This window comes from Podarcis filfolensis (genome assembly GCF_964270895.1).
Source record: "Podarcis filfolensis genome assembly, chromosome: 4".
NCBI lineage: Eukaryota > Metazoa > Chordata > Lepidosauria > Squamata > Lacertidae > Podarcis > Podarcis filfolensis.
In genome coordinates, this window is record NC_139607.1 from 80366210 (window position 1) to 80389848 (window position 23639).

At 42.2% G+C, this 23639-nt stretch overlaps 1 protein-coding gene and 1 long non-coding RNA gene across 5 annotated transcripts in view; one reads left to right on the forward strand and one right to left on the reverse strand.

Moving 5' to 3' along the window:
* Nucleotides 1-1167: 1167 nt before the first annotated feature.
* On the reverse strand, nucleotides 1168-3753 carry LOC310760635. The gene is made up of 2 exons (XR_014547087.1): nucleotides 3671-3753; nucleotides 1168-3529 (listed from the first exon to the last, which is right to left on the reverse strand). It is a non-coding gene; the product is annotated as an uncharacterized lncRNA (long non-coding RNA).
* Nucleotides 3754-3934: 181 nt separating this feature from the next.
* SACS (sacsin molecular chaperone) overlaps nucleotides 3935-23639 on the forward strand; it is a 39538-nt gene continuing 19833 nt past the window's right edge. For 2 of the 4 annotated variants that reach the window (XM_083608900.1, XM_083608901.1), the window contains exons 1-7: nucleotides 3935-4050; nucleotides 17496-17646; nucleotides 18933-19020; nucleotides 19416-19501; nucleotides 20564-20675; nucleotides 21114-21260; nucleotides 21653-23135. In XM_083608900.1, the coding sequence (XP_083465026.1) occupies nucleotides 4013-4050; nucleotides 17496-17646; nucleotides 18933-19020; nucleotides 19416-19501; nucleotides 20564-20675; nucleotides 21114-21260; nucleotides 21653-23135 (2105 nt within the window). In that variant the 5' untranslated portion in view covers nucleotides 3935-4012. Of the gene's footprint in view, nucleotides 4051-14886; nucleotides 15931-17495; nucleotides 17647-18932; nucleotides 19021-19415; nucleotides 19502-20563; nucleotides 20676-21113; nucleotides 21261-21652; nucleotides 23136-23639 lie in introns of those variants that run through there. The other 2 variants (XM_083608902.1, XM_083608903.1) reach the window with 1 other exon arrangement.

A 23639-nucleotide genomic window follows, 5' to 3' on the forward strand; every position in this document is an offset into this window, starting at 1 on the left:
TGTAAAACCCACACAGAGGATTTCTGTCTCTAATCTGCTTGTGAAGATTATCAGAGATCGCAAAGAAAGGAATATATGATAACAACAAGAAGATGAAGAAAGTAATAAAGAGACTATCTGGATTGAACTGGATAGAACTGTTTAATTAAAGCAGCAATATAAGTGATGCTTGGACCCCCGCTCGGAGCTTGATGTATGGGTACCCCCAACAAAATTTAAAAATTTGGCTGTATAATTTGGAACTAATGTGATTTGGAAATAATGTGATGTGATTGGCCTGTTAATAAAAATTATTTATTTTATTTTTTTAAAAGAAATGTGGCAGATCAACACTGCTATGCTTGAGGGCTGCTCTGTTCATTCTGCTTGAGGGCTGCTCTGTTCATTCTCTGGACTTCTGCTCCAAAGCCCTGTCCTGATGACACCATTACCAGCAAAGCCTTTTAAAAAACAGTTTTAATAGGGAAAATGTGCCATTACACCCATGAACCACCAACTCCGCCTGCTACTTTGTTTTCACAGAAACGAAAGCCAGCTGCTTCATGTTCTGAGGACTTGGCTGCAATACCTTCTCAGAGTTCCCTTTTATTCTACCATGCTGAAGCAAAACAGTGGAGGTGTGCATAAATGCAAATGTATATTTGGATGTATGCTATCAAGCTCATTGTGCTTTTGTAGGAGGGAGGAGCTCACCATCAGAGTGAGTGCTTACAAAGAGGATCCTGCCATCAGGAGGAAAGGCAATTTTTGCCAATTCTTCCTGCCTCCTAAGCCCCTAGCCCCATTTGTCATGCTGATCCAGAATGTCCTCACAGTAATTCACAGCAGATTATCAGAGGGTAAAAGGGACTGAATGGGGAGTTCAGTGAAAGTTACCTCCCCTTTCTGCTGCCCTATAAGTGGAACTCAGTTCGGAGGATGCTCAGAAGCTTTCTTGGATTTAAGCCTAATACAGACCTAATACCAAACTAAAACACGAAGAACAGATTCCATATTTTTGTCTTCTTTGGATGGGAAGGCAATTTGATTCCATGGCAAAACCTCTCATGTTTTATTGGTTCCTCCCGTCATCTGAACAATTCTTCCTTGATCATTTTTATTTGTTTTAAACAGATACATCTAGAGAAAAATTGCTGTAAACAATTATGTTTCATATTCTATATTTCATTTCATTATAACCTCTTTCCTCCCTTCTTTTCTTTTTTTGGCTTCTCATTATTGGGTCAGCTGTCTTGGATGCAAGAATAGGGTTTCAGTGGGGCTAAAGGCTGGTTGGCTGGCAGCCAGATCATTATGAGGGAGAGACAGTGAGATGTGATTCCCCGGCCCATGAATGAATGGAATACTCATTACGGTTGGCAGCTCCGTGTGTCTGAAGTTTCTTTGGTCTGACCCAGGGGTGCTGGCACATGTTTTAATGAGCAATGTAGTTTCATCCAAAGTTTCTGAAAATGAATGATTTCTGCTTAGAATAATAGCAGTCAAGGCAATTATCTTTAAATAAAGAGCACTGATGTTTCGGCAGCACCATTTCCCCTTTTCAGACCAATCCAGTGGGGTTTTTCTTTATCCCAAGAGTCTTTTGAAAGTAGTGTGTATATATCAATCCTTTGGGCAAAATTGTCTCCAGGCAACAAGTCCCTTAAATAGGCCTGGTCTGCTCAGGCTGGGGAAAGCGCATGTTAGAACATTGTCAGCCCAATCAATTTGCTATACCGTCCCCTCTTTTAATCCAGCATATATGTTTTTAATTCCACCATTCCTCCAAGGAACTGAGGTAGCACATGTGGTCTCCTTTCTTACTGCCCATTTCAATCTCATGTGATAAACTCCCTTTCAGATAAGACCACTGGGAGCATACTTTTTATCTTTGCAATCCCTGAGGGAGCTACATGTCTCCCAGCCTCAACCTTGGCTTACATCATGATCATGATCATTTATTAGTTATATGCTGCCCATTTGACTGGGTTGCCCCAGCCACCATGGACCTGATTAGATTATTGGGCTTACATGCTCCCTCTTCTCCTCCCAGCCCCTTCAGATGGAACAATCCTCCTCAGTTTAAAGCCAATCATAATTTGCTCTTTCATCTGAACCAGCAAACAATGTTTAGCACTAAAAACCAGGATCAGAAACTAGGGGAATTGTGGTTTGCTTCAAAAGGGTACGGTAAAGAAGCAGTGCAATACTGTACACAATAAAATAAATAAGGGTAAGAGGGAAGGAAGTTTCCAAGCCTGGTGGTCTAGCCTTATATCTATACCAACTCTGGGTGAACTGGCTGCATTGAGTGTATTGAACTACTTGCAACTGATGGCACTGAATAATGCAACTGAGATGCTTTGATTGTGGAAGAGAGATCACTCAACAGTGGGCTGAATAGTATATAGTTTGATTACACTGCTTAGTAAATATCACTCTTGCTTCATGTCATTTCTGACACTTGTTATCTAATCCTCTTATCTAATTCTTGCTGACTCTAATAAGATTGCTACTGCTGAATTTGAGTCAACCCTGCATTTCTCTGGCACTGGGTTATTCTGTGCAAAAGTTTCTGTGTGTGCACGAAAACAAAAATAAACATAGGGCGAACAATAAAATGTGTGTGTGCATGTGGCATATTGAGGAGAATTACACACAAATTTGTTTTATCAGGTATGGTTGTCCAAAAATTAGCTTAAGAAAAATGTCCTGAATTAATGTTTGGCTAATGCTTGTAATGTGAAATATTTATATTTCAGTGGAAAGGTTTTGAACATATTGCACTTTCCCAAGTAAAGCTATATTCCTAAACATGCTGATGTTAATGTAATTTCCACTTAAATCAATTGGACCGAACAACGTATGAATGGCCCTCTTGGATGAGACTAAAGGCATTCCTGTCCCTATAACTAAATACCTATAAGAAGCTCACTTAGCCCCCTTCAAAGCTCCCATTTGAGCGCTTCACAATCCCTTTTTGTTTTTACCACCCTGAATAGATAGAGTGAGCAACTTGGCCTTCCTGTTGCTCACTCCTAAGTGAATAAGTTACAAAGCACCAATCGGAAGACCCCATTTTTTACATTCTTCTGTGATCAGATCAGACCATATACCCGCAGGCAGTTTTTCTCCCTGTAAGTAAAAAATATTCCTTCTCTGATATGCTCAAATGATCTTCCCCCCATGCAACAGAATGTTAGCAAGGGTTAAATAGTATATCACCTGGGACAAGAAGAAAGTAGATCTCTAGCTTTTAACTAATACATAATGTCTTCTACAGAAAGTGGATACTTGCATTTTTCCTGTGACTGCACCGTAAAAGGTAAAGAAAAGTCCTTAACTTTTTTTCTTGCTCTCCCTGTGCTTACAAGCACAATACTGCGCGGAGGAATTTATAATTAGAAACATGACTCATAATAGCCAGAAACTGCAGTGATGTCTTCAGAGGAAATGACATTTCCATACCCTTCAGAGGTAGTTTCAATCTGCATTTCATGCCAATCTTCTGACATACTCGTTTTCTTTTTTATCCATCAGGAGCACAGATCTAATGTTAAGACATGGCCATTAGTGAATCCAGAGGAGGAAACAGGGCATACTCGGGTGCAAACGTTTGGATCCCAGAAAATAAGAAAGTAACAGCTTCCACATTCTCACTTACTTTCAGCAAGAGATAAAGTTCACCTACTGTAAGAGAGAGAATGATGTGACGTTCCTTCAAGCTGTGGAACAAATCCATATAATGCTCCTGGCACAGCACCACTCTGCTTAATCTGTAGATGAATGCAAGAAAGCCAAGCCCTCTGAAGAGTTACTCACAGAGAAAGATTTGAAGGAAGCTGAAGAAGGAGCGACAAGGGGAAACTAGAGCGCAATTTTGGGTCGAAAGGCTTAAGAAATTAGTGAAATGTTCCACATGATCAGTCAGAGCTCTCTTTTTTTTGAGATGAGAGATTGATGTACAGTCACAGAAGGAAAAAAGGAAACAGCTGCATCTATGTCTGCTTTGTATTCCTAGTGGGAAGATATCATGGCCACAGAAAGCATGAAGAACAATGACAGCCTCAGGTAAATAACTAACGTAAAACTTCCCGATAAAAGTAGACTTGTGAGCATTATCAGATCTTCCTCCTTGTTTTCCATGGGAAGAAAATGGGGCAGATGTGAACACACACACAGAGGATTGGTTTGCACGTAACGTCAAACTATGGTTTGGTACCATGGAAACAAACCCTGGGCCTGTGCTTCTGCACTGGCACTTTCCCCTTTTATCCCTCTTCCCGACCTTTTGCACTTTGCTTAGTTAGTTACTTCCTTGTTTGTGAGAAATTACAATTTCCCATTACACTCAAAACACCAAACTATGGTTTTGCACTTGCCCTGCAACCCAGGATTGTAAACCAGGGCAAGTCCATGGTTTGGGAGTATATATGAGTGAGTAATGTATGAACCCTCTGCTCTCAAGGTACAGCTGCAATATGAGTAGGGCTGGGCAATATCTGATTTTCAACATTGCGATATATCATCATCTAAACATCGCAATATACTGATATATCATGATGTCTTAAATAAGGAATTGAGCTATGTAGAGGCATTGGCTGATATCACGGTTTTTCCTGCTCCGTGATTTTTGGTGGTGCCTGCTCTTGTGATTCGCTGCCCGCTGCATGAGGCAGGGAAGAGATGAGCCAGCAGAGATAATCGAGAGAAGCATTGGCTGGCTTCACGGTTTTTCGCACATTGTGATTTTTGCATAGCACACGCACACACATCATGATTCACGATATATTGCCAGGTCAAAAAATATGAACCAAGATCATGATATGGACTTCAAACTGGTTTCGGACAATATATTGATATATTGTGCAGCCCTAAATAAGTGCTTCCAAACAGGCTGCTTCTTGGGTATTTGATTGTTATCCCACACTTTCCAGTGTGATTATACCATCACTTTTCTAGCTGCAAAAATTCCAATAAGAAAAGTGACAAAAATGACAATGGAAAGTGTACCATTAGCTGTCAATTTCATCCAACCTCTGTGTTGACATATCACGATGAATGCTCAGTAAACAACAGGTCTGGAAGCTCCCCTAGATTGGGTTAAGAGACATAGGAACATAGGAAGCTATCTGAGTCAGGCCAAGACTGGAAGTGGCTCCTCTGGGTTTCAGATAGGAGATACTTCAAGCCCTACTTGGAGACACCTGGGACAGAATCTGGGCCTTCTGTATGCAAAGCAGATGCTCTACCACTGGGCTATGGCCCTTCCTGGTCATCTCCCCAAATCCTAGGAACTGTAGTTTTGTGAGAACTTATAAGCTTCAACAACACCTTCTCCAGACTACATTTCCCACAATTCTTTAAGGTTCTTATGTAACTTGCAAGTAATCAATCCTCAGTGAAATCATAGAACTGTAGTGTTGGAAGGGACACTGAGGATCATCTAGTTCAACCCCCTGCAATGCAGGAATATGCAGCTGTCCCATACGGGGATCGAACCTGCAACCTTGGTGTTATCAGCACCATGCTCAAGCCAACTGAGCTATCCAGTGGGTTTTAGCTTCCATATCTTGCTTGAGTATTGATCAGAATGTATGCCTCCCTAAAAAGACAAAGAATCTACATCATGAACCTAAACATTGCACGTTAGCCTAAAAAACTAGTGTAAATGTCACATTTTTGACATATTGATGCATAGTTGGTATAACTGTTCTAAGTACTCACAGCTGGGCTATTAGTTCTAAGCATGCAGGGTTGAATCCATTAATAATTTCTCATTGGTTTCAACAGGTATATTCATGAGGCAGTTCTGATCTTACTCTCTTGACAGTAAATTGTTTAAACAGGTTTTAATATGGTATTTTTATATTTATATAACCTGCTCTGGGACTATTATTATTATTATTATTATTATTATTATTATTATTATTATATCCTGCCCAAAGGATATGCCAAAGAATATGTCAAATGTTTTCAAGTCAAATGACCATTTTGGAAGAACTGCTTCGATTTCTACAAGATTCATTTCAGTCCCAATTGTGGTGCTCAAATTAGGCCCTGCCTACTTGTTGCAGCAAAAAGGGACGCGGGTGGCGCTGTGGGTTAAACCACAGAGCCTAGGACTTGCCAATCAGAAGGTCGGTGGTTTGAATCCCCGCGACGGGGTGAGCTTCCGTTGCTTGGTCCCTGCTCCTGCCAACCTAGCAGTTCGAAAGCACACAGTGCAAGTAGATAAATAGGTACCGCTCCGGCAGGAAGGTAAATGGCGTTTCCGTGCGCTGCTCTGGTTCGCCAGAAGCGGCTTAGTCATGCTGGCCACATGACCCGGAAGCTGTACGCCGGCTCCTTCGGCCAGTAAAGCGAGATGAGCGCCGCAACCCCAGTCGGCCCTGACTGGACCTAATGGTTAGGGGTCCCTTTACCTTTTTACTTGTTGCAGCCTGACAAACAGAGATGGCCTTCCTTGACTTCACTCTAGGGTTGTGCTATTATTTCTCCTAATGCTTATTATGTTTACACCAGCATTGCTGGTGTAGTGTGAGCACTGCTCCTTGGCCAGTGTTGCTGCACAGCATTTTTTTTTTAACTTAATCAAAAAGGCCCATGTGTTGCCTATGCAAATATTTCAACTTGAGGTTGGCTATCAGAAAGAGGGCAATAAAAGAACCTGCAAACATTTCCAGGCAACCACTAATCATGACATTAATCCAATTTAAAACACCATTGATTTCAAGCCCCTGTCTCTAGTCTGTTTTGCTGTGATTGGCTCAATTCTACTGCACAACCCACCCACCCCCGCCACTGCCAGCAAGGATTTAATTGCCTTGCCCAAGAGCTTAATACATTATAAATATCCCCCCCCAATTCAGGGTCTTTAAGGATTCTCAAATTTGAGGAGACAGCTGAATGTTAATCCATGGTTTCTATTTCACTCCAAATATTCAATTGTTTTCATACCACTGATGGGATGACACATTTCGTTTTCACATAACATGCATCAGAAATGATATCATTCCTGCTGCTGTTATTTTTGTATCATAAATAGCTCCATCCCTTTCACATTGCTGATTGCAGTAAACTTCCCCCCTGAATTTAATGCATGTAACGAAAAAGGATAAATCAATATGTGGGTGGGGGGCAGCGGGGGGAAATAGCTGACCTTGGGTGAGCACAACCTTTGGAAAGCATTAGCTAGCTCCTTAGTTTTATAAAAGATTGATATAACATTAAAGTGCTTGTTTTATCTTATTTAAATATTTAGTGGGGGACTACTTAACTAGTTTTATGGCTGTATTTGGAAGGCTTTCAATGATAAAAGCTTTAGATCCATGTGCTGCTCACCCACCTTCTAAACTGACAACCAGAAAACAGGGTATACAGTGGTACCTCGGGTTAAGAACTTAATTTGTTCTGGAGGTCTGTTCTTAACCTCAAACTGTTCTTAACCACTTTAGCTAATGGGGTCTCCCGCTGCTGCCACGCTGCTGGAGCACGATTTCTGTTCTCATCTTGAAGCAAAGTTCTTAACATGAGGTAATATTTCTGAGTTAGCGGAGTCTGTAACCTGAAGCATATGTAACCTGAAGTGTATGCAACCCGAGGTACCACTGTATCTGGAATTCAGAATGAATAGTAGAAATTGTAATACATAAAACAATGTGAATGTTTTGTTACTGTCACAAGCTCAGAGAAAGGATATGTATACCTTGGATGTTTTGTTCTTCTTGGGACCAAACTGCATATTGCACCGGACTTCTGTGGGCATATCTCCCAGCATTTTCTTTGTTAATAAAACAGAGGTGTAGTAGTCTGCCACTTTGAAAAGAATTGTTGTGCTTAACCTACTTTTCCTCCTCCTGGAGCAAAGAGTAGCAGGCAGGAGGGGGTGTTCATTCAGAAAATATGGCCTGGGGAAAAGGGTCAAACATCTCCCCCAGCACAGCTTCTCTGATCAAACTGACATGGTTGCCTGTCATTTAAAAACAACAACAAATAGTCTAATTGAGGATCTCCCCCATAGCATGGTTTGGTCCTTGGTCACAGACTGAAATAGAAGCTGGCCACAGAGGTTGGAATTCATGGAACACAGATGTTGGAGCAAGGGGGAGGAATTGGGATCTGTGGAAAGATCTTTTCTCCCAGCCAATGGAAGGCCCTCCTCCTGCTTCAGGCCCACATGCTGTTTTCTAAATCTTCAGAGGTTCAGTCCTGGAATTGATGCATTGCATTTTTGTGATTCAACAGATCTATTGATAGTTCTATTAGATCACAGGCATGTCCATGACACCCGTCCGTGAAGAATCTGCACAGGGGAAGTAAGTTTTGGCAGCTGCGAAAATGCTAGCTGCAATAATAAATTAATAGCCACTGTGAGATAGTAAACAAGATATTGGCTCAAGCCCCAAGACAACATTTTTTTTTTAAAAAAACACACAAATTAATACCTGACTAGGGAAACCATAAATTCTTATACTAATCCCACGTCAAACATGTAAAAGCGTTTCAGTTCTGAATGAGACTTCAGCTGTCATTTCTGCACTCGGGTTTGATTTCAGTGTCAATTTATTTATATATCACATTTTCCACAAATACATCTGTGCTAAAAGCAGTTCACATTAAAAAACAAAAAAATAGTCTGGTACAGTATAAGAATGCAATGTAATAAAAAGTATACTATCACTGTAACATCACAACAAAAGAATGATCAACAATTAAGAGTTTATTAACATACATCAAATTTTAAGTAAGCATAAAGTCAAATAAAAATATCCAGTGGCTTCACATACAAGAGTAACCCCAAAGCTGATGACATTGGCTCTTTCAAAAAAGCTGATTTCAAAAGCTGTTGGAAGACCCCCAAACTGTAGGTCCTGTAGCTCAGTGGCAGAGCACATATACAGTATTGCATGCAGGCAGTTTCAAAGTTCAATGCCCAGGCAGCACCTCCAGTTAAATGACTTAGCAGGTAATGTGAGAAACCTGTGTCTGAGAGCCTGGAGAGTTGTTGCCAGTCAGAGCAGCTTAGGTGGATAACCTCCTATGCAAAGGAAAAGTCTTCTATTAATACTTCACATTCGGAAGACCTTCATGCCACTTGATCTCAGAGACAAAACCATGGGGGTGTTTTATAAATTAAGCATTCTAATGTAAGCTGTTGTTGAGATATATTATATTTACCCAGAACAAAATGCAAGCCAATCTGTTAACCTCTAAAATTGTTTTGGGAGGTAGTGCAGTAGTTGTTTTGATGTTTTTCATAATTTTGTTTGTATTCTAGTAGCTCGTTGCTGTGTGTGCTTAAGTGTAGGCTATTTTCTGCAACTTGACATTTTATTGTGGTACGACAATTGGTTTGTAAGAGTTACACTGGTAAACAAGCTTCAACTACAAGTCTAAATAAATAAATAAATAAATAAATAAATAAATAAATAAATAAATAGTGTCCTGTGAATGTAGTAGAAATGAAGGGCACCAGATTTCATCTGCCTTCCCTGGAATCTAGGGCAGAGATGAGGAACCTGTGGTCCTCTCTGTATGTTATTGGACTCCAAATGCTGTCAGCCCAGCCAGCATGGCCAATAGTCAGCAATGATGAGAGTGTAGTCTGACATATATACAATCATACCTCTGGTTGCGAATGTGATCTGTGCGGGAGGCACGTTCGCAACCCGCAGTGTTCGCAGTCTGAAGCGCTGCATCTGTGCACGCGCGTGACGCAATTCAGCGCTTCTGCGCATGACGCCATTTTGTGGTTCTGCGCATGCGTGAGTGCCAAAACCTGGAAGTAACCCGTTCTGGTACTTCTGGGTTCGGCGTGGTCCACAACCCGAAAATGCGCAACCCGCAGCGTTCGTAACCCGAGGTGTGATTCTAATGCTTTAGCTGGGATTCCTGTATTGCAGGGGGTTGGACTAGATGACCCTTGGGATCCTTTCCAACTCTACAATTCTATGATTCTATGATCTGGAGGCCAAAGGGTCTCCATGAACCCCCCCCCCCCCAGATTTCTGATCCAAATTGTGGATAACCAAATCCTGTCTTCTCCAGGGCAATTCTATTTTTCAAACAATGCTCTGAGGAGGAGAAGTTTATATTGCTGACCTACATATGCCAGGTAGGGTTGACATGCTATGTGAGTTGAGCGTGCATCTAGGGACTGCCAAGATTGCTTGCATTGACAGCAAATGCTCTGAGTGATTATTTATTTAAAGTATTTTTACCATGCTCTTCAGCTGAAAACGCTCCCAGAGCGGCTTACATGAGGTCAATAACAAATACAGCAGCCCCACAAACAAGACATACAGTGGTACCTCGGGTTACATACGCTTCAGGTTACAGACTGTGCTAACCCAGAAATAGTACCTTGGGTTAAGAACTTTGCTTCAGGATGAGAACAGAAATTGTGCTCCGGCGGCGAGGCGGCAGCAGGAGGCCCCATTAGCTAAAGTGGTGCTTCAGGTTAAGAACAGTTTCAGGTTAAGAACGGACCTGCGGAACGAATTAAGTACTTAACCCGAGGTACCACTGTATGTCTTGTTTGTGGGGCTGCTGTATTTGTTATTGACCGCAAGAGCATGGGAAGGCTAGAAACTGCCTTACACTGTGTTAAACCACTGGCCCATGCAGCTCAGTACTGTCTCCACTGGCTTCCAGTGGCTTTCCAGAGTTTGAATTTGGGGCTTTGAGCATGCCAGGCAGATGCTCTCTACTGAGCTATGGTCCTTCCCCTCTCCTGCTACCAATGGCTATTGGCGTTTGGTGCCTCTGAATCTAGAGGATGCATGCAGCCACTTCTATCACATATTGACCAGCCTGTAGGTACTTTGTGATTCAAATAGTAACTTACCGTATTTTTTGTCCCATAGGACGCTCCGTCCCATAGGACGCACCTAGTTTTTTTGGGGGGAAATAAAGGAAAATTTTTCCCCCTTTATTTCCCCCCCCCAAAAAACCAGGTCGGGGAAACCGAACCAGGTCGAGGAACAGCAGGATAGCGGCGCTGCGCCTCCCTGCTGTCCCCCGAGCTTGTGGGGCTGGCCGATGTCTGCCCGGCGGGCGGGGCGCTCTGCTTCAGGGTGCTCTGCGCACCGGGCGGCAGGCTGCTATCCGCAGCATGGGGAGCCCTGCGGGGAACTCCTGCAGGGCTCCCCACGCTGCGGATGTCTGTCCGACGCGAGGGGCGCTCTGCTTCAGGGCGCTGCTTGCGCCGGGCGGCAGGCTGCTATCCGCAGCTGCAGGAGTTCCCCGCAGGGCTGCCTAGGCTGTGGATGTCTGTCCGGCGCGCGGGGTGCTCTGCTTCAGGGTGCCCTGCGCGCCGGGCGGCAGACTGCTATCCGCAGCGTGGGGAGCCCTGCGGGGAATTCCTGCAGGGCTCCCCATGCTGCGGATGTCTGCCCGGCGCGAGGGACGCTCTGCTTCAGGGTGCCCGAAGCACTGGGTGGCAGCCTGCTATCCGCAGCCTAGACAGCCCTGCGGGACCTCCCGCAGGGCTGCCTAGGCTGCGGATGTGTTCCCGAAGCGCCGGACGCTGTGCTTTCAGCCAGCCCCGCGCTCCGGGAAGCAGGCTGCTATCCGCTGCCTAGGCTGCGGTTGTCTCCCTGAAGCCTGGAGAGCGAGAGGGGTCGGTGTGCACTGACCCCTCTCGCTCTCCAAGCTTCAGCGAAAGCCTGCATTCGCCCCATAGGACGCACCCAGATTTCCCCTTCATTTTTGGAGGGGAAAAAGTGCGTCCTATAGGGCGAAAAATACGGTAAATCATCATGAAAGTCTTCTGCTGCTATGAGTATGAAATTTAAAAATAGCGGCATTAAAAGCCATTAGAGAACTTGGTTTAGATATAAATGACTGAAATGTATGCACTGTTTATTGTAGTACAAAAAAGTTCCATAATAGCAGGACATTGTTTCACATTTAAATGTGGTTGCTGAGTCATTGGCATTTTCCTGCCAGCACTGCAGAAGCAGCTGCAGTTGTAGGTCTCTTACTGCAGTAGATGTTTCGTTGCATTAGTAACCCCCAATTTATTTCCTAATGCTCACATTTATTCAGCCCCCGGATCTTTCCAATATGTTTATTTGCAGACATGTCCAGTAATACTTAAGATACAGTTGCAGATTATTGCAGTACATGGTTGATCTAAATAAGTACAAACCCCCCTAGTCATTAAGAATTTGCTAACGCCAACAAAAGGTCATTGGGCTCTTGGTTTTATGATAAAGCCCACAAAATTGCAGAGGACTCCACTCCCACAGTTCTGGGTCGTGATTCAAGTTAGTGATTCAAGATGTTTAATTCCACAACAGTGGCCAGCACACTTTAGGTCTTAAAGGAGCAGGTCATTAAATGAATATCTATAAATTAGGGTATCTTTGCATTTGAAATAGTTATTGGAGGGGTGGGAGAATTCTTTCATTCATCCCTGTTGCATTTATGTATATTACTTCAGTCCTGGGTATGTGTACTTCTTGTACTTGGCATTTTCTCAACAGCAAGAACACACATACTTTGTTTCATATTCTGTTCTTTATAAACTCTTCTAAGTACTCCAAAATGTCTGAATACAAGCAATAATTCCTATGATGGGCTATCAAGTATCTTACTTTTGAACTAAAATATTGATCTGTTTACAAGTTTTCCGAATTGCTGAGACTTTAAATAGTTGCCAGCAAGAGGGATCTATGGCTGGCTCTTCTGGACTTCCTCTGTTAACACTGCAAAATAATGCAACAGGGAGAAAAATCTTTGTAGTCACCACTTGAAGGGCATGTGTGGTACTCCTGCATTGTGTAAAGAAAATCTGAGCTGTTAGCTCTAAAATCTGCCAGATAGGGAGGCAGGAACAGAAGCCCCCATCAGTTCAAGTACTCCCTCTTCCACACCTATCCTCTCAATTCCATCTCAACCTTATTAGAGCTGATAGGTGAGAGGAGAAAGGGGGATTCACAAGACACTATCACATGATTCCTGCTTTAATCAAGGACTTTGCACAGAAAATCATGGCATTCTTAGTATGGCACAGGAAATCAGTGGGTATGCTAAGAAAAGAACCCGTGGTTACTTACTCATTTTCCTCTGATTGGGTAGGTTGGTAGTTGGAGAGATTTGCTGTTCTTTGCTGAACATGGATACAAGTGTGGAATGCTGTCCATTTACAAACATGATACTAAACATATAAAATGAAGTGTAGAGCTGATTGATCTATTCAGCAGTTTGTTTGATTTTTGTAACCTATTTTTTATTCATTTGCATCTCTAAACTGCTTAACATTGTCGCATTGAATTATCTTTGTTTACATTAGAGCATATGACATGCAACAATTACATAAAACAAAAAACAAAAACCAATAAGCACTCGGAAAAACGTTTCTGAATACTTTAACAAAGTTGTGTCGAAGTGTACACAGGTGGTAACCACTTTGCACGTGTCCTGTTGACACATGACTGCCGATACATGGCTCCTTTTGAACCCAGAAGAGGGGAGAACGGAAGCGGAATGGGCTTATGTGTGCTCCACTGACATGCGCAGTGGTCAGGAATAGAACCCTCACACAAAATGGTTGCCGCCTGTATACCAAAATTATTACAATTTTTACAGATATTATGTATAGTAATGTGTATTGCTTAGGTGATTGTAAGTAAAAGGTATTTTGGATAAGGTTTCCTTAAGTTGTGGGGGAGTATGGAAGAATGTTACTTTTGATTTTTGAAAATTTACCTTAAGTCCAGAGACATTAAAAAGGGTCTCCAATTCTATACTCAATAACCTTTCAGCATTAACTGAGTCTGATGTGCATAAAACAGTATCATCAGTATAGTATCCCAGAATGTATTCCCTTGCATTGTATTCAGCAGTTTTCTTAGTCCATTTTACACCCTTATAAAGACTGCCTATTAATTGATCTGACTGATAACCACTTTATAAAGCTTTCTATAAAGCATGAGCTTTACAACTGCTTTTATTCAAGACAACACTCAGATGCTTGGTCACTTGTGTTCATGTTAAATCCCATGGCAATTCATATGAATTAGTTTCTTTGTTCCATTCAGTGACTTGGACAAATTCCAGCTCAGGAAATCACATTCTACTTACTTTAATTCCCTTGGGGTTTCACTTAGATTTTACAAAAAATAGGCTTAAACTATTATTTGTGAGAAGGTAAAAACACCCGCAACTTGTTTTTAATATTACAATCTATTTTTTGGGGTGGGGATACACTAGAAAGATTGGCCATTGAAATTACTCTTTCTTAGGTCAAAAAGGGAATGTTAGTAAAAAACGGTATTTTTAAGTTTGCAAACATAGAAATGATGTATCAGTATTTCAAATTTTAAATGTCTTTTTGAAAGACCTAATTGTATTTTCAAAATAAGATCCTGTATTTTGGATTAAGAATGCTTAACATTTTTCAAAAGCATGATTGAAAGGATTATGTATTTCTTTTGCAGTTATATGAATGGAATAAAATTGTGCATGCTTGCTCAGAAAGAGTGGTTTTAAGTATGGAATCAAGTGGTGGGAATTAATTGATGTGATGTGGCATGATATGCTGTAGACCAAGGATGTGATTTTTGAAGAGAGTGAAAATTAATGTACAGTGGTACTTCGGGTTACATACGCTTCAGCTTACGTACGTTTCAGGTTACAGACTCCGCTAACCCAGAAATAGTACCTTGGGTTAAGAACTTTGCTTCAGGATGAGAACAGAACTTGTGCTCCAGCGGCGCGGCAGCAGCGGGAGGCCTCATTAGCTAAAGTGGTGCTTCAGGTTAAGAACAGTTTCAGGTTAAGAACGGACCTCCGGAATTAATTAAGTACTTAACCCGAGATACCACTGTATTTGGAGATGGCTAGGATTGAACCTGGGTTCTTCTGCATTCAAAGAAGAGTTATGGCCCTTTCCCATATTTACTTCCGAGCAAACATGCTCAAGGTTTTGAAACTTGTACACTACTCCCACCACCAAATTATATCTGCAAAGATGTTTAGATACTGAACTGAAAAAAGAAATACTGTCCTTTTGTCAGTGGTAGTCCTGGGGAAAGTTGCTAGCAGGGCAATTTCCATGTACACCCTCATGAAAAGCAGGCTTTTAAAAAATGTTCCTGCTGCAATTAACGAGCTCCCTGTGGCGACTGGAGCATTTGTCAGAGCAGAGGCGGCAGCCACTTTCTGAGAAGTGGGGTGCCTGCAGTAAGGAGGGTTCTGGAAGGGTAAAGCATCACCTTTGCATCCAGGTCTCTGGCTCAACCCTCGCTTGGCATCTCCCTAGTGGGGTTGAGAGAGACCCCCTGCCTCAAAACGCTGGAGTGCTACTGCCAGCCAGGGTCGACAACACGGGGCTACACGGACCCAAGTTCCGTGCTCTCTATGCGGCAGCTCCCTACGTTCCTAGCAGCGTCTGCGCGCGCATTTCCCGCCTTTGTTCAGGGGGGACGAGCGCGGCAGAAGAGGGCGTGGGTCCTCTGCGCACGCCGCGCCGCAAGGGCGAGCGCTTCGTGAGGAGATTTCTCGCCGCGGTTACTATTGTTTTGAACGAAGCGTCTGCGGCTCAGTCTGCTGGGACGGAGCTCTCGCCCTCATCCTGCGTTTGCCGGCCCTCCCCGCCCCTTCCTTCCACGCCGGCTTGCCACTCGACCCTCCTCAGCGGCAGCACCCGCCAGCTTTTCCCTCCTCCCTTCCTTCGTCCCTCCCCTGCGGCGGAGAATCGCCTCGCGCCTCCCTCCGCCGACGGTTGCTGCCCGTCCTCCTCAGGGCAAGTCCCCACCCCTTCCCCATGTGCGGAACCGGCGTCGCCAGGAGGAGGAGGCGGGCTGAGAGAGAGGCCTGGCAGGCGTCGCGGCTAACGGTCTTTTTCTAATCTGGCGGGCGCGAGCGGCGCCGCTTCGAGCTGCCTGTCACGGACGGAGCGGGCCTGGCTGGCGCGGAGGAGGCGGCCGGGCGGCGGGGCATGTGAGTGAGGCCGGGCGGCGCGCGGGCTGTGCGCCTCGGGGCGAGGGAGAAAGGGGTGGGTCGGGGGTCGGCCGGCTTCTCTCCGCCCCCTCGAGGCTCTTCCTCACCCTATTTTTGCTCAGGAAGGAGTGGGATTGGGCTACACGTGTCGTACAAGGGGGGCGGGAAGCATACACCACACACACACGGGTCCCGCGTGGTGCCTTCCAGTCTTTCAGCTTGGTTTGTGTCATGAGCTTTCACGGGCCGCAGACGCGATGGATAGTGAATGTCGATCGTGTGTCTGCCTGCCTTTCTGCCTTGTTTATCCCGTGCAGAGGTGTGAGCATCCACACACACCTTACAGTCCTCACTTTCCATGTCTGCTTCGTGCAGCTGACGTTATTGGCAGTGGACCAAGAATGCTTCTGCTGCTATAAGTGTGACAAACTTCTAGCCTGACACAGGACTTGCTGAGTATCCCATTCTTGGTTGGGCAGCAGGACAGGTCCCCCCCCCCCCGCACTGGGTGCTGAGCATAAGGGGCATCACAGGGCATCGCAACTACAGTGGTACCTCGGGTTACATACGCTTCAGGTTACAGACTCCGCTAACCCAGAAATAGTACCTCGGGTTAAGAACTTTGCTTCAGGATGAGAACAGAAAGTTAGCTTAAATTAGCTAAAGTGGTGCTTCAGGTTAAGAACAGTTTCAGGTTAAGAACGGACCTCCAGAACGAATTAAGTACTTAACCCGAGGTACCACTGTATAATGTAGTGAATAGAGCAGAACAAGAGGTGAGAAGTAGGGTGGTGCCAAATTTTGGCCTCGCACAGGGCACTGCTGAAATTTGAAAGACCAGATTTTGCCCCTGGTGTATTGTGGTAGTGTAAGGGCCAGATAAATTCTTTAGAAGGAAACTTAAAGGTGATAGCTATCATAATTATATAGGTTTTCATCAACTGACTTTTATGGGAGTAGTCCCATTGAAATTAATGTACCTAAGTTAATAATGGCCATTAATTTCTACTCTACTCGTAGGAAAAGTTAGTTGAAGGCAATCCGTAGCATATAACCATGATGTACCACTGTTAGAATACAGCCTCTGTGCTCTGTTTCAAAAAGGTTTTCATAAAACTGAAGAAGGTACAAAAACAGCTGCTAAAGTGATCAAGGGTTGGGGCATCTTTCCTGCAAAGAAAAACAAACACTTTTGGTGCTTTGGTAAACAGCTACGGAGTTCAGTGGCTGTAGGCTTCTGAACATTCATAATTTAAGGAGCAGAATTTGTAACCCCTTTCTGATAATACTAGAGTCATTCAGTGAAATTGATTGAAAATAGGTTTATGACAGGTAGAAAGAGATACTTATTCACACAGCACATAGAATACTTTAATTACTACAGCATGTGATGAGGACTGCTACCTTGGATGGTTTTAGTAGTTCATAGGTGATACACCTATGAACATAAGAGGTTCTAATAAGGTTCTAATAAGAAAGGATGTCTAGCTCTGCTTGGCTTTGTATTGCTGTTTTCTTTCTCCATTCATTCAAATAAGATGCCCTCTCCTTTATTTTTGGTGTAGGACAGCCACAGTGACGGTGCTTCATGACTATGTGGGCTGCAGGACGTTTGAGGTGCCTTCTTCAGTGTCTGTGGCATCCATAAAAGAGTTAATTTATCCAGAGACGGGTTTTCCTGTAGCTGAGCAGTGTCTCTACCACAAGGGAAGAGAGGTAAGCTTCCTTAGTCTTCTGGAAAGCTTCCAGATACCCTTTTTGAAGTAGTCTTGAAATTGTTACTTTCCTTCTGAGAAATACAGGAAAGCATTAATTGACAGATTAGCTAAATTATAAATTGTTGTATTAGTAAGGAGTATATTTAATTATGGTTGATACCGATTTCAACATATAATCCCCTAAAAACTTGAGCCCAACCTTCCTCCTTGTGTTTCATATTAATATATCACATTGGCTAGGAACATAGGAAAAGCTGTTTTGTACTGAATCAGACCACTGGTCCATGTTGCTTAATATTGTCCACACTGACTAGCAGCAACGCTCCAGGGTTTCAGATAGGGGACATTCCCAGCCCTACTTGGACAAGCTGAGAGTTAAACCTAGAAATATTTGCATACATAGCAGATGCTGTGCCATTGAGCTATGAACCTTCCTCACATAGTCTTAAGAGACCTGGACATCAAGTCATTTGTTAGGGTAGTCTGTGATGTGCTGGTGGGTCTGGTCTCCTGTTCTTCCAGTGCAATAAGTAGGTCTTTACAATGAGCAGGGAAATGAGTGGGTGATGCCCAGTGATGCTGCTTCATGTGTGCAGTAGACTTCTGTGTGCCTAATGGAACTGATCTCCTGTGCACCCTCAAAATCTGCTCCAGAAGGTTGGGGTATCTTCTGGAGCAGACCTGGGTGTGGGTGGGCATGGGGAGAGAAGAGGAAGAAGATGTCTTCTTGTTTGTGTGTAATGCTGCTTGTATAGTGTTAGATATAGCCAGGTATCTCCAGAAAACTTGTGATGGCTGGGGGAAGAGTTATTCAAATCTTAAGGTGTATTGATTGAGGGCCCTGATTTTTAGAACTGATGCTTTGGAGCTGGTGCTTCATATTTCAAGAAAGCATGTCTTTGAATTTCTTTAAAAGTGTAGACGATGTTTACAATAATGAGGATCTGCTCTGATTCAAATTATATGCAACTGTATTTCATATAAATAGATACAATTATATATTTTATTGAAGCAACTTACACTGATGAAGAAGAAAGCTTTTCTTTTTTTATGTAATATATGGGAAGACAGCCCCATAGGCCAAATTAGGACCCTTACTGGGCCCAATTTGATCCAGACGCCAGAAATTCCCTATGCCTGATAAATATTTCCTGATAAATATTTATGGCAGCACATGTGGTCATTTGTTGACTGGTTGTCTTCACAGATTGAAGCAGTTTATATACTTTTGATACATTGCATATTCAAGAATGCACAACATTAAAAAAACCCTTTCCCTTTCAGTTATCAGACTGTGTTGAGGTTGGGGACCTTCAGACTTCTCAGAATCATGTATTTCTAAATCTTTTGTCAAAGGGCCTAAAAGGAGGAGGTATAGTAAATTACAATAAATCTTCCCTTTACCCTTGCATCTCTCATTTCTCCTCTTTTTTACTATTATTCATCTCTGCATATATTCATTTTTAAAACAAATTACAAAAACAGATTTCTATCTAAAGGAAAAAATTGCAGTGTACATTCCTGTATGAGTCAATTTATCTTATAGTGCAAATGATTTAAGACATACATTTTTCTTTCAAATATTTTCAGCAATTTTATCCTTTTCATCAGTTTATAGTGTTACATTCCTAGTCTGTAATCTATGAATTAACAATCTGCAATACAAACCTGAAACTAATAATTGCAATAGTGTCCTGAAGAGTAACAATTATGTGTCTTTTCTCCCTAAAACAAGTACATGACATTTTGCTTCTTCTGCGTTTCTAGGTCGTTTTGGACAAACAACTCCACCGCTTGTTGATTTCCTTAAAGATATTTTAAGAAGATATCCAGAAGGAGGACAGATTCTTAAGGTACAGTGTAACAACATATTTTAAAATAAGGAATTCAAGGAAATTAAAGTAAGGAAAACAATACGTTGCTATAAATATGTTAACGAGTAGTGCTTTGCACATTTTTAAATATGGAACTGGGGTACTGAATAACATTATTGGTTCTGTTTTTCCTCCTGGTTTAATGACAGAAGGAAATTAGAAACTTCCATTTGTTATTTTACAGTACACCATGATTTCCCATTTCAGCTGCTCATGGGAAACTATGGTTTGTCCAAACCATTGGGTTAGTTTTGTGTATGTGTGCCAACCAAGAAATTAGACCATGATTTATTGACAGAAGCTGGAGCTTGTAATGTCTTCCTCTCTTAAGTGAAGAACAGGGTAAGAAGGGTGGGATACTTGGAAGCCTGAGGCTTGCTTTTGCTTAGGTACATATTGAAAAACATTGCTTTTTGTTGTATTTGAACAAATTGTTGACAAATTTTATATTTGTATATACAGTGGTACCTCGGGTTACAGACACTTCAGGTTACAGACTCTGCTAACCCAGAAATAGTACCTCAGGTTAAGAACTTTGCTTCAGGATGAGAACAGAAATTGTGTGGCGGCAGCAGGAGCAGGGGGCCCCACTAGCTAAAGTGGTACCTCAGGTTAAGAACAGTTTCAGGTTAAGAATGGACCTCCGGAACGAATTAAGTTCGTAACCCGAGGTACCATTGTATATGGTAGTTTAAGGAGGTGTCACTATATAGGTTCCACGTAAGATAAGAATCTTAGAATTTGAAATGCTGATAATTTACACAAAAAATATATGTTAACTATATACTGCCGTTAAGTATGCTTGACCAGTATGGGAATAATGCCTTTAACAAAAAGTAATTGAAACATTTGGAACTTGAATGAGATATTAACGCCACCGTCTTCCGCTATGTTGTATCTTAGTCTATATTGCATCTAATCACTCCATCACAAGCAGAGGTGAATACAGTAGTCAAGTAGAATATCTGCTGATGTTATTTAATCCCATTTGTTAATTATTGCATGTTATTACATAGCTCTCGATATTTGTTTTGTTTTCAGGAATTGATTCAAAATGCAGAAGATGCTGGTGCCACAGAAGTTAAGTTTCTATATGATGAGACTCAGTATGGGACAGAGTCTCTGTGGTCCAAAGACATGGCACAATATCAGGGTAAGTTATCTTTTCGATATCTAATTTACTTCCTGAATTATTAGTTTTCTTGTGGTGTAGTGATATACTGAGGAGCATAGCTAACTCTAAAACATTGCAGCTAGGCTTACATTTAACATTTGGCTTTCAAAAAGAGCTATTTGGTTAGTAATCCAGTTGTATCAGTTTGTGGCTCAAGATAATTGACTCTAGGCTTAAGCTACCATTTAATCGATCTGTGCTGTTGCTAGTTAGGTTTATCATGAAAATGGATCTTTAAAATATGTAAGACTAGTCCAAAATTATAGAATCAGTTGGGGTTAAAGTCAGTTTCCGTTTGTATCAATATTTGTTATAGTACTCAGTAATTTAATTCTAAATATCTAAATATATATGCTGTTTTCAAATGAGCCTATATTTTTACATTTGCCATGTCTCTCTCCCCCCCCCCCCTTTTAGGTCCTGCACTTTATGTGTTCAACAATGCAGTTTTTACCCCTGAGGACTGGCATGGAATTCAGGAGATAGCAAGAAGCAGAAAGAAAGATGATCCTCTTAAAGTTGGAAGATTTGGAATTGGTTTTAATTCAGTTTATCACATTACAGGTAGTTACAATGCATTTTTTATGCTGCAGCATTAATGTTGCATGGGGGGGGGGTTGAACACCATCTGTGCATTCACTTAAGGCTTGCTCCAAGTTTAAAATTTGTTTATTCTAAGTATGAGCTTGTATAAAGGGAAGAAAAGTCTGCCAAAAGTAGTTGCATTTAAAACATTTATTGTGTGCTTTGTAGAATTTTTGTCTCCTGAGCATTGGAGGAAGACTGGGGGTTCTGTGGTGTTTAATTTTCCTCTTTTTAGTAGTGGTTTTTTCTTTTCCTACTTAATGTATGCGTTAGATTGTTGTATAGGTAATAATTGAAGGGATTTTAAGGCTTTTGTTGTTGTTGTAGACTTGTAAACAAGCTGTTCATACTTTTTTGCTTCTATTTTGTAGATGTTCCTAGTATATTCAGTGGTGACCAAATTGGAATGCTGGACCCTCATCAAACACTTTTTGGACCCCATGAATCAGGTCAATGTTGGAATCTAAAGGATGACATCAAAGAAATTAATGAGCTGACAGACCAGTTTAAGCCTTTCGTTGGTGTGTTTGGAAGCACTAAGGAAACCTTCAATACTGGTCATTTTCCTGGTACATTCTTTCGTTTCCCTCTTCGCCAGCAGCCTTCCCAGTTAAGTAGCAATCTGTACAACAAGGAAAAGGTTCTTGAATTATTTGAATCCTTCAGAGCGGATGCAGATACAGTACTCCTCTTCCTTAAAAGTGTGCAAGATGTCTCATTACACGTAAGGGAAGCTGATGGGACCGAGCGACTAATTTTTAGAGTCACTGCCAGTGAGAATAAAGCTCTGAAGCATGAAAGACCCAACTCTATCAAGATTCTGGGAAATGCAATAAGCCAATATTGTAAAGGTGTTCCGAGTAATAGTATAACATGTGTGACATACCACATAAACATAGTTTTAGAAGATGAGTGTGTTAAAGATGCACAGAAGACATCGTGGTTGGTATGTAACAGTGTTGGAGGACGAGGAATATGCAATGAATTGGACTCTTTGGCGGATGACTTGAAGTATATTCCGACTATTGGCATAGCAATGTCTTTATCAAGTGATGGAGAGGGAAAAGGAGCTGCAGCGCAGTTTTCAGGAAGGGCATTTTGTTTTCTTCCATTACCTCCTGGCGAGGAAAGTAAGACAGGACTTCCAGTTCACGTGAGTGGGTTTTTTGGCCTTACAGATAACAGAAGAAGTATCAAATGGCGAGAGCTGGATCAATGGCGAGATCCAGCAGCCCTGTGGAATGAGCTGCTTGTGGCCAATGTGGTCCCCAAAGCCTATGCAACCCTCGTATTGGAAGCAATTAAACGAATGGAAACAGAAAAGAATTCAGATTTCCCACTGTCAGCTGAGAGAATTTATAGATTATGGCCACAAAAAAACAAAACAAAAGTTCACTGGCAGCCAATTATAGAACCTCTTTTGAATGAATTGTTCCAGAATGAAGTTATTTACTCCATCACTGATAACTGGATAAAGGTTGAGGAGGTATATTTTTCAGAAATGGATGAGAGTTTGGAATACACCCAAGCTGTGCTAAACTACCTCCAGGGCTCGGGGAAAGAGGTTGCTAAGGTACCAGACAATATTGCTAATGCAGTTGACCTGATTGTTTCTAGTACAAAACCTGTGAAAAAAGTGACTCCTGGTACAGTGCGGCAAGTATTAAGGCAATCTGGACACAAGGGACCAGCTGATGAAAAGCTTCATGTCTTAGATTTTGTGCTTAGTGATGGAAACTACAGTGAGCTTATTGGACTGGAGCTTTTACCATTACAAAATGGGAATTTTATTTCATTCTCTTCATCGACATCAGATCAGGATGCAATTTACATAACTTCAGAAAGTTTCCCAAGGTATAGCATGTGTTTTATAGCATATTTTATAATGGTGTAAGTTTTTTATTTAAATGTTACTCTGTATAGTTCACAGAGTATAACATATACAGTTCTGTACAATGGAGTCACAGAACTGTGCATGTCTTCCTTTTGTGAGCTGGGAATGGAGGCTGTGGTTTGGCATTTGGCCACATACTCAGATGCAGCACATCTTTATGACCATATTCCCATGCATGCTTAGTAAGCATCTTGTAATGTACTTGCCTATCCACTAGACAATACTAGAAAATCATGAATGCATTCCACTTGTCTATGGCTGGTGGCCAGGGATTGACTGTGGTATATGAGGGAAGGGTTTTAATTGTTTCCCCCCACCCCATCCCCATGCTGCAGTCTCAACAGCAATTGCTTCCCCTCTCCAAAAGTTGCTATTCCTCCTAGGAGAGGTGTGACACAATGGGGTTTTTTGTGAGGTGTGTGGCCACAGTGGGGCTTCCTTGCTGCACAATCTTGGCTGAGGTA